Source organism: Squalius cephalus (genome assembly GCF_949319135.1).
Source record: "Squalius cephalus genome assembly, chromosome: 15".
Taxonomy (NCBI): Eukaryota; Metazoa; Chordata; class Actinopteri; order Cypriniformes; family Leuciscidae; genus Squalius; species Squalius cephalus.
The window spans coordinates 3,095,001-3,105,903 of NC_137136.1; the positions used below are offsets into that span (position 1 = coordinate 3,095,001).

The 10,903-nt window shown below is 38.2% G+C and overlaps 1 protein-coding gene across 1 annotated transcript in view; it reads right to left on the reverse strand.

The window, feature by feature from the left end:
- ago1 (argonaute RISC component 1) overlaps nt 1–10,903 on the reverse strand; it is a 40,856-nt gene extending 29,953 nt beyond the window's left edge. Inside the window, exon 1 of the mRNA XM_079894653.1 lies at nt 10,430–10,903. Within this exon, the coding sequence (XP_079750779.1) occupies nt 10,430–10,454 (25 nt within the window). The 5' untranslated portion in view covers nt 10,455–10,903. The remainder of the gene's footprint in view (nt 1–10,429) is intronic.

Consider the following 10,903-nt stretch of genomic DNA (forward strand, 5'->3'; position numbering starts at 1 on the left):
AAGACTCTGTTACCTTGGCAACCAGCAGTAACAATCAGTTACAAACAGCCAAAAGAAAAGGGAAAATGGCTCATAATTTAAACATTTCTTCTTGTTACTACATTCTCCGCTAAATTTCCCAAGTAAAATGTCCTTGTAACTGTTAAACTCCTCCAACAAACACATATTTTCCGCTGGGGTAAACTGCACTGAGCGGTTGAATGCGCTTACTCGATACGCCATGTTTTTTGTTTTGAAAAGTGTCTTATTTTACCCAGAATGCATTGCAGTGTAGTCCTACTTAAGATAGTCAGAGTCTTCAGTGCTTTGTGCAACGGTCTGATTTAGATGTCTATCTGAAGTCTGACTATCTACTATATCTAAGCCATAGTCAAAGTCTATCTTTGTGAACCCGGCCCCAGGGCTTGACATTAACACCCAGCAAACGCGTGTGTATTTCAGCAGTGGCGTGTGTAAAGCACTCACTCCTACCAGCCACTTGGTGGGTTGAAATTTATTTATAATATCTACATTTTTCAGTTGCACTCTTTTAAAAAGGCATCTGAAATAACAAACTAAGTGCAATCTAGTGTTGTGCAAAAATATCCCTTTTTCGATAAATATCCATACTGAAATATCTGAAACTCTTCCGCAGCTGCACGTTCTCGCTCTCTCATCTCTCCGACAGTGAGTTACACACACACCCGCCTCTCCTCACTCAATATTGTTGGTGTTACAGGGCTTTAATTTTTCCGTGATATTGTGTGTATTGCGCATAATTTGACTCATTCCTGCATATTTTGTGCTCACACCCAAAGTGCGCGCACATAAAGCCGCCTCTCAGAACTCAATTCAGTTCTTTTGCGTTGCTTATTGCGTTTAAACAATCAAATACGCACACAATAATGTCAGAATGCTGGTCTTGGTGAGTATTCACGTATGTTTTAAGTGAACGTAAACAGTTGAGAAAGAAAACACATGTGTAACAGTATTAGGGTTGCAAAGGGGCGGAAAGTTTCCGGTAAATTTCCATGGGAAGTTAAGCTGGGGAATTTTGGAAATATTCATTACCACGGCAACCGCTTGCGCGTCCACTCTGAAAGTAACTGTACACATAAGAGACGTATATACACATATATATATATATATATTATTTAAGGTATGTATGATATAGGGGTGTCGCAATATACCGGTATTGACGATAATCGTGATATTCAAAGCATGAAATATCGACATCGTGTTAATTTAGAGCAATACAATATACCGGCATTGGCGATATTGGCGTTTTCTAGACGCAGCGCTCGTCCGCGCCCGCGCAGCTAGAGTGAAACACTCTGTCCACACCCGAAAAAAGTAAGCTGAGCTCGCCAGTATTAACAACAGAGTTCTTCGGCTTCAAAGAAAACAGCACCTTAGAGGTGGTCGCACACCGGACGAGAAGCGCAGCGCCACGTCTTTAAAATTCGAACACATTCTGTATGAGTGTACACACACCGGACGAGAAGCACAGCGCGGTTCTATTCGGCGTCTGTTCGCGGCGCCCAGCAACGGCTCAGGACCTTGTTCAAAATCCTGTCGCGACACAGATCGAGCGCAGAAAAATCACTGTTCAGATCACAGACTCAGCAACTATTGTATTTAATTGTACAGTATAATCATAACATAGTACAGGCATTATCTCAATTCCATAATGTCCTTAAACATAATGATATTGCTGGCCATAAACTGAGAAAGTGCGCGTCCGGTGTGCGATACCTCGAGTTGTCATAGACGCGACGCGGCTATTATTTTAGTCATGGAATGGGAAACGTGACATTAACTGTTAACAGGGGGTTTCTGTGTTCATATATTTAATAAAGGGTGATTATTAAAATTAAGAACTCCGTTTTCTTTACTCATCTTATTTTTGTATTTGTATTTGCACTTGATTTTTTTATTCAAATCTGCTATCTGCATGACTTTATTGGCGCCAGTGCAACAACAGGTTTAAGAGCTTTTCAGTTCTTCAGGAAACCTTCAGTCTACATGTAGCATTGTATTCCGATTATAACCAGGTGCAAGTCCAATCAGAATGAAAATGCTCCATGTCAACACCTCAATCGGAATAAAAATGCTCAAACCGATTGAAATTTCATTCGGATTGAAGGGGGTGGAATAAACCTTTTCATGAACCGATCAAACGAAAGATTACACCATGTAAACGAGCTGATCCGATTACTTTGAGCGTACGTCTTTCTGCGCATGCCTGGTTTTGCGCCAGATAATTCTGTCAGCTAACATAATGCCTTCTGTTTGTGATCCGTTGTGGATTCTGATCACCGAATAAGGTAGGAATATTTATACCCGATGCAAAAAACTATGCACGCTAACCATTACCATAGTAAACATGGTAAATATGTACGCTTGAAGAATTCAGACAAATCATAATCCTGTTTTTATTTTATCTTTCAGTAGCCTATGTCTCGGACTATCCTCTTTTTCTCTGACTGAAAATATAACTGTATCCTTCTGGGAGAGAGTGCTAAAGCTCCTCAGGTCATTTTTTGGTGGCATATTTGTAGAAATGAACATTCTTTCTAAATGTGATGTAAATACGTCCTGTTACTAGGCTACCAAATAAACAGAAACAGACGCGAATACGTTTTGTGTCCTCTTTCTTTTGTAAACGTTCACAAACGTCATAAACGGTAAACCACTTTATTTCTGTGACTAATGTGCAATTTTGACACAAATTAATTCATTATGATAAATGTATCGATTTTTATATTAAACCTGAGGTAAAACATCTATTCTTGGGTTTTAAATATTCAATTAAACAACAAAAATGCCAGCAAACAGTCGCTCTTGTTTTGCGATCGATCAGGCTGTTTCCAGTGATTTCTTTCTGATCAGTTTTCTGATAAAACTTGACAATTTCCTTTTTTTCTTCTTCTTTTTTTTTTTTTTTTTTACAATAATGATGGCCTGTATTTAATTATATGCTATAATGAGTGTGATATGAGTATGAGAATGAAAAACTGATGCAAATACAAAACAAGACAATAATTAACAAAGAACAATAGCCTACACAATACAATAAAATGCCACGTTTATGGCTCGCACTGGCCCGACAGTGGAAACGCGTCTCATGCCTACAACTAAACGCGACAATTAAGTGATGCACCATCTTGACAGGATTGAAAACGTGGAAATAATGAGCTTCCAGATCCGGCAGACAAGCTGTGTGCGCATGTCACAAAATGACTTCGATTGAAAGCGTCAGCACATGTAAACACCAGATCGGTTTAGATAACATCCCTTGTAAACAGTCAACCGGAATCCGTCAATCAGAACGATCTCAATCAGAATAGCAAAAAAGTGTGCATGTAAACGGGGCCAGTGTTTGGCTTCAGTTTGAAACCAGATAAACTTCACATGCTTGTCTTCCTTCACAAAAATTTGCCATAGATTGAGTACGCAAGAAGTAAAAATGCATGTGCCTTGTGTTTATCAGTATCCTTATGTTTGTTGGGTAAAAAAGAAAAACTATATAAACAAAGTAAAAATTAATTTGACTGATAACTACCCCCCCCCACCCCCCCACCCCCCCACTTCTGCGCTTCTGATCTTCTTGGTCTTTCTTCATGTTTCTTTGACAAATATCCGTGTCTCAGTCTCACGCACGCCGTACGCGAGTTAACCACGCCTACTTATTTACATGTTGCGGTATACATGGAATAAAAAAATCTGTTACGGTTGACATTTTATTCCGCAGTAACGATATATACCGTCATACCGTCCAGCCCTACTTATGTGGTAAATAAAGTTATGCTAGCTTATTTAGCATCTAACTTATCAGCTTGCTATCTACTAGATGAATACATTTGTATGTGATATTTGCAATTTAAACATTTAATAAATATATTTCCCCATAATATCATCAAAACTTACTTCACTTTGTTTAGTCCACAGGCTCAAATGTGTGCCTTCAATAGTCTTGTGCTTTGGGCTTCTGTACATGTGATGGAGGCATGCACAGTGCCAGTAGGGGGTGTGGTCTCAATAGCCATGCAGTAAGCAGTGTGCTATGTGCATGTGATTGAGGAATGGCATGGATATTCAAGTGTATTTGAATGGCATCTGTTTGTTTTAGTCAAGATTATGCTAAAATATACTTTCCTCAACTATATTTAAGTTCCCTATGAAGAGCCAACCCTCAACTTTGAAAATTCCCTGTTTATTCCCATAAATTCCTGTTAATTCCCTTAAATTCCCATTAATTCCCATGGAAAGTTTCCATCTTTGAAAATTCCCATAATTTTGCAACCCTAAACAGTATAGTGGATCTGTGTTTCAGGTCTTTATGGCCTCGTTTACACTGTCAGTGAAATGTGACCCAATTCAGATTTTTTGCTCATAATGACACAGATCCGATGTGTTCTATGACAGTGTAAACAGGAAAAAAACGCATGCATTCGTATATTTCGAGATCGGTTTCAGGCCTCATTCATATGTGGAAATAAATCGGATACGCGCCAATGCGACTGTCATGGATTTTCTGAGGCATTAGACGATGTCTCCGTGGTTAAAGCCTATATTTAAAGCCAGTATGCTCCCACCAGTCCTGAGATCTCTCTCACACACAATAACTGAAGCATATGTGCAATGATGGCACCTTTCGTCCTCCTTCGCCTCAAAATCATGGTGATGTTTGGTGAACTTCGCATATATCGCAGAGCTAGCATCAAGCATATTTCGCATCCGCCCATCTGTGCACGAGAGTTTAACCCTTTAAGCATGCGCGATGTTTCAGATAGTATGGCAAGTGTAAACACATGAATCGGATATGAGTCACAGTTGCAAGAACGTGTAAACGGACGGTCAAAAAAATCGGATAAAGGAAACAAATCAGAATTGGGCATCAAGACCTGCAGTGTAAACGAGGCCTAAGTGACAGCAGCCTAATATACCTGCTGCAAAATTATGTGATAATATTAAAAATATCTATATATGGTAGTTTTTCCCATGGTGTCGATGTCAAAACTGTGACCAGTGAAAATGCTGAGTAAACCACTAGCCACAGTGGCTGGTGAGCAAAAAAGTTAATGTCCAGCCCTGCATACAACTAACCATACAACCAAAAATACTGATCAACGTTTAAAACGGAGAAGAAAAGCTGTTGTTGTTGCTGTTGTCAAAGGTTCTGTGTCCAATCAAACTCTACTTTGTTTTGCTGGAAATGTATTTGTCACTTTGCTAGTCCAATTGGACAGATGTCAACGGTTGCGTCACCCGCCCTCACCCTCAAACACTATAAACATCTACACAAGATCAAAGAAAATACATTTATAATGAGAATAAACTCGGTTTGTTCCAAAGGTAAATTACTGGCAGCTGAGAGCATGAGACATTTACAATTAAAGAGACGTTTAGAAACCAAAATTGTTGATTTTCCTATTGAGTCTATGACATGTTAATAATTTTGAATATTGTTGGGTCTGGTGTTATTTTAGTATTAATATTGTAGTATTTGTTAATATTTTTAATTAGCTTTTATTTCTATATTTTAGTTTAGATTTAAATTTATCGTTTAGTAATTTTGCTATGTGCTTTTGTCATTTTTATTAGTTTTTTACTACCGGTATTTATCTTTTTTCTGGTTTAAATATTTATTTCAGTTTTATTTTTAGTAACTCAACTTAAATGTACTTAATTTCTGTTAACTGCCAAGGAAACGTTTTCTAAGTTTAAGTTTTTCCATCTAATATTTATATTTTATTTCAGCTATATTTCAATAAACATGAATGATTTTCAATAGCTTTGTAATAACAAAAAACTGCGTATGTCTGTGCAGGCATGCTAACTTTAATGCATTTCAAAGTTTGATTATAAAATTGGCATGGGTAATTTTTTCATGTTAAGATACTTTTAACTTTTGTTAAGTTGAGACAGTCAATAATAAGTCATTCTATAGCTTGACACTGATGATTTCAAAACATTGATCTGTTTGAGTTTCAGTTTAGAAACCAAAATTGTTTATGTAATGTATGGTTAATTATTTTGACGGAAAGGGTCATAAAGGGGGGAAAAGCTATAACTTAAATTGAATGAAACTTTCTGTTAATGCTTTGAAAAAGTTTATAAATGAATGATAAAAAAAAAGAAACCAAAATTGTTGAGTCTGTGTCATGTTAATAATTTTGAATATTTTTGGGTATGGTGTTATTTTAGTATTAATATTGTAGTATTTGTTATTATTTTTAATTAGCTTTTATTTCTATATTTTCAGTTTAAATTTAAATGTATTGTTTAGTAATTTTGCTATGTGCTTTTGTCATTTTTATTAGTTTTTTTATTTAACTTTCTTCACATTTAAATATTTTTTTCAGTTTTAGTTTTAGTAATTCAACTTAAATGTATTTAATTTCAGTTAACTGCCAAGCAAAACATTTTCTAAGTTTTCCATCTAATATTTACATATTATTTCATCTATATTTCAATAAACATGAAGAATTTGTAATAGCTTTGGTATAACAAAAACAGCTTTTCAAGCGTTTCAATGTTTGATTTTTAAAATTGGCATGGGTATTTCTTCATGTTAAGATACTTTCATCTATCCCATTTTGAGAGTTGTGTTGAGACAGACAATAATAAGTCATTCTATAGCTTGACACTGTGACGCTTTTGAGCACATCGACCGACTCGACACAACAACACTGAATCAACCAATGGCAGTGAAGGGAATATTTGGGAAACAAAACAGTTCAGTTTGGTGATGCTATACTGGCACAGAAATTACACACGCCAACATTTTGTGTACTTGCGTATGAAAAACAGTTTTGTTAGCATGTTGATGTCCAAAGTCCAAATCTGCATAGCCCTAGTCTAATGAGTTGACGCCTTTAACCTCTCTGTCCATGACGAACACTCCCTCCATCATAACAAAGACCCCAGCTGCCCTCCTCTTCACACCGGGGGGAAGGAGAGGAGAGGAGCCACATCAGCACACACAAACACAGGGGCCCCAAAACATTCCCAGCCTCACCATAGCAACAGAGGAGCAACACACATTGTCATGGAGATCAGGAGACCCAGGGATACGTGGGGGTTTGGGGAGAGCCGGACCTTCGCCTTATTCATCGTATAGTGCCAGCGAGCACCTCAACATTACACCGAGACAAGGTCATCAATCTTATCCCGCACGGCCAACTTTATAGCTCGCCTATGATTTAAGAGCGCTTCGGAAAACTCTCGCACGCTGTTTTCTTGTTGAGGAGATATACTCTGCTAAAGTCTTGATCAATGTTGCTGAGCATGTTCTTACACCAGTGCAAACGCAAGCAGCAGCAGATGGCTAGAACTGGAGCCAGATCTCAAGAAACCAGTAAACAATGGCAGCTCTCTTCTAGGCATGGATATATATAGAGATATAGATATAGATGGATAGATGATATACTTGCAGCTAATATAAATCTAAGCATCATTATGAATAATGTGCATTTTATATTTGCCCATTATATTTACTAAAAGCAATTATATTTACTATATTATTTGCAATTATTCTGCTGGGAATATAAAGTTATTTTAATGCAATTTAAACTTGAGTAGCAAAACTTTGTTAGAGTTGGAACTTTAGATTCATTTCTGTGCATCAGTTGATTTTAGTGAATCAAAACTTAAAACTCTTAATTTACCACTTATTTTGTTTCTGCGTGGCATTTTTTATTTACCAATTTTTAAAAAAATGTACAAAATGTTGATGTTGAAAATGTTGAAGCAGCAATTTTTAACTAAATGATGGTTCTTCTCACTGAAAAATAAACTTTTTAAAGTCATTTCAGAGCAAATACATGAATATAAAGATGGTAGCACTTCACAATAAGTTCCCATTTGTTAATGTTAGTTAATGCATTAACTAAACTAACAAACAATTAGCAAGACTTCGGTTACAGTATTTGTTAGTTTTTGTTGTTCGTTTATGTTGTCTCAGGTCCACTATATAATATAAACATATAACATTTGACTTTAATAATGTATTAGTAAATGTTGAAATCAACTAAGATTAATAAATGCTTAGTTCATGCTAACAAATGGAACTTTATCGAAAAGTGTTCCCATATATTTGAATATTGTCAAAAGGCACAAAAAAACAAAAACATTTGGCCATAGCAAAGAAAGCAGATGTGAGCAGAAGCGTGACACAGAAACAGAAGCAGTGTTTTGGCATGGTGCTGACTGGGTTAGCGCTGGTCTGGAGTCCCAGATGTCCTGCTGTTGAGGGCTCAAGACCATAATGCACTGAAGTGTGTACGATCCACAGAGACGCCACCTGGCCAGTGTGTGACCCTTCCCCTGCCGCTCATTAATACAGGCCACTCTCAGTGTCAGAAACACTACAAAATCAAGACGTTTTGGTCTTGCAATCTGGGCTTTTCAATGGCCGATGCCATTATACAAGACCAAAGCTATCATTTTAAAATGAGTTACTGAAAAGATATTGCAATGACAAAAGTTCATTCATTGTAAGGGATAAAACTTTCAGCATCACCAAAATGAATTGCAAAAAAAATGTTTGTTTTCAAACAAGCTTCACAAACACTCCTGCCATTGGTCAGACAGAAGATAGTCCCACACTATTGGTTGAGTCAATTCCACAGTGTTGTGTAGTGCAGTCAAGTCATGTCAGAAATATCGTATTTACGATTTGAACGCTCATGAGCACCACCACAAAGACGTAAATATGAGTTGGGGGCGTGTCTGTGAGAAACATGATGGAAATCCTATATTTTTTAATTTACAACACACTATAGGATTTTAATATAACAAAAAAAGTAACTATAAAGTTTACGGTGGCTACATAAATTAACCTAAAGCAAAACACACCTGATGCACATTCTTTGTTCTTTGATTTTCTATAAGTAGAGTTTAAAGGCACACTATGCAAGATTTGTACCATTATAACAGCTTCGAAATCATTTCGATGGTAAACAAACTCGTAATAGGGCGAATCATCCCGATAGCAAGGGGGGGGGGGGGGTGTGATTCATGATTCAGACGTGAATCATGGCAGAGTCGACGAAGAAAACGAAGAAAGCGCGGTCGGAAGAGTGCAGAGGCTCTGCATGGGTGGTATTGACGACAGTAACGTTAAATAGAAGTACTCCACAGCGACTCTAGGGGGCGCTGTTTGAGAAAAACGGAAACTGCATAGTGTGCCTTTAAAAACCTTGCTGTGTTTTTGTGTAGTTAATTAAGAGAAGGTACACCGCCATCTTGCTCTGACAAAAGTGACTTGAACGCACCTGATGTTGTAAACACGACTTCCCAACTCTAAAATACTAACTTCCCAAGAGGACTTGAATGGACCATGATGATCAAAAAAACCAAACAAAAAAACAATGTTCTAAAAGTGTCACAAAGTCACACTGTTTCAACATACAAATGCCTCTGTATACTAAACTGGGCTAGAAGTATGTATTTCAACACTGAACAATTACAGACTCAGTTTTAATGCATTAAATACCACAAAAATTGGCTAGGAAAAAAAGGAGAATCGGAAAATTATCAGTTTAGCTATTAAATCCATTCCTGAAAAAATTATTTCAAATTAATCCCAAAAAAAAAAAAAAGGTTAATTTGTACATGCTGCCAGGCTCAGATTTAATAAAGTTTGATCTCCAAGTAAACTCTTTAACATAAAGAACTGTAAAAAGAAGCATGAAAACTATGACCTGGAATTTTTCAGAATTGTGATTTTACAGTTTCCTTACATTTCCTAATTTTCCACATTCACCAGAAACTCGGAACTAAAACACCATTTTGCACACAGCTTTACACATCCGATGCAACATCTTGTGAGTCAAATTGACAACTTCCTTCATCTGCATTTAAAGATGCCCTTCTTTGAAACGGTGAATAATTTATCAACCGAATGTTCCTGAAAAAAAATAATCAAATCATATTCCCAAAACCCACTGCAGCTGCCAGGCCGCTTTTATCCCTCCTAATATAAATCATTTATCTGGTCATAAGCCGTACAGTCTTGTGCATTTATACTGTAAATGGAAGTGAAATTGGTCAAATTGGCCTGAGCCATATTTTAGCAGGATCAATAAAGACCCCTGGGGTCACTTTCCCCTTCTGCATCTGCTGAAGGCGGGCTTCAACCTCATGTCTTCCCACGACCCCTGACCTGGGACAATCTCTCCTCATTTCCCCCTTATGCACAGATCAGTTATCCTACACTGCAACCAAATACTCATTTCCAGGTATCATCTAGCAATGCACGTTCTAAATGGAACGTTACAATGTATCATTCCATAAGGAAACAGTATCATTCCATAAGGAAACAATGTGGAACGTTAGAGTGTATCATTATAGAGTGATACAATCTCGTGTAGCAATAATATCACGGGTAAACATTGTATCATTTCAAAAGCTTCACAAACAACTTAAAAAGAACCGAACCCACCAGCGCCAGATGGTCCCGGCTCCATCCCATCCACTGAGCCACAAAGGGTTCACTAAAGTCCCGATGCTCAATCTCCACGGCGCCCGGCCCTTCAGGCTGGAAGCGTCCCCGACTTCCAGCCTCTTCCCTGGGCGAGAGGGATCGTCTCCTCCGCCGCTGCTGGAGCCCCAAACCCGCAGGAGTTGAGAGAGAAACAAAAGCTCCTTAGTTCGGATCCCGAATGAGCCTCTCCTCCTCCGGGCTCTGTCCGTCCGTGGCTGGCTGGTGCGGGTCGGGCTGCTCTGCTTCGGGGTGTTGTTCCTCCTGCTCACCGTTCAAGCTGGATCCACCAGCGGAACAAAAACGCTCGCCCCGTCCGTCCGTCCGTCACCCCCCCACAGCCCGAGAGCCCGTTCTTCTTCTTCGTCTCCTTCTTCTTCTCCTTCTCCTCCCACTGCTGAGATTCTTGTCTGACTGCTAGTCTGTTTTGTGTTC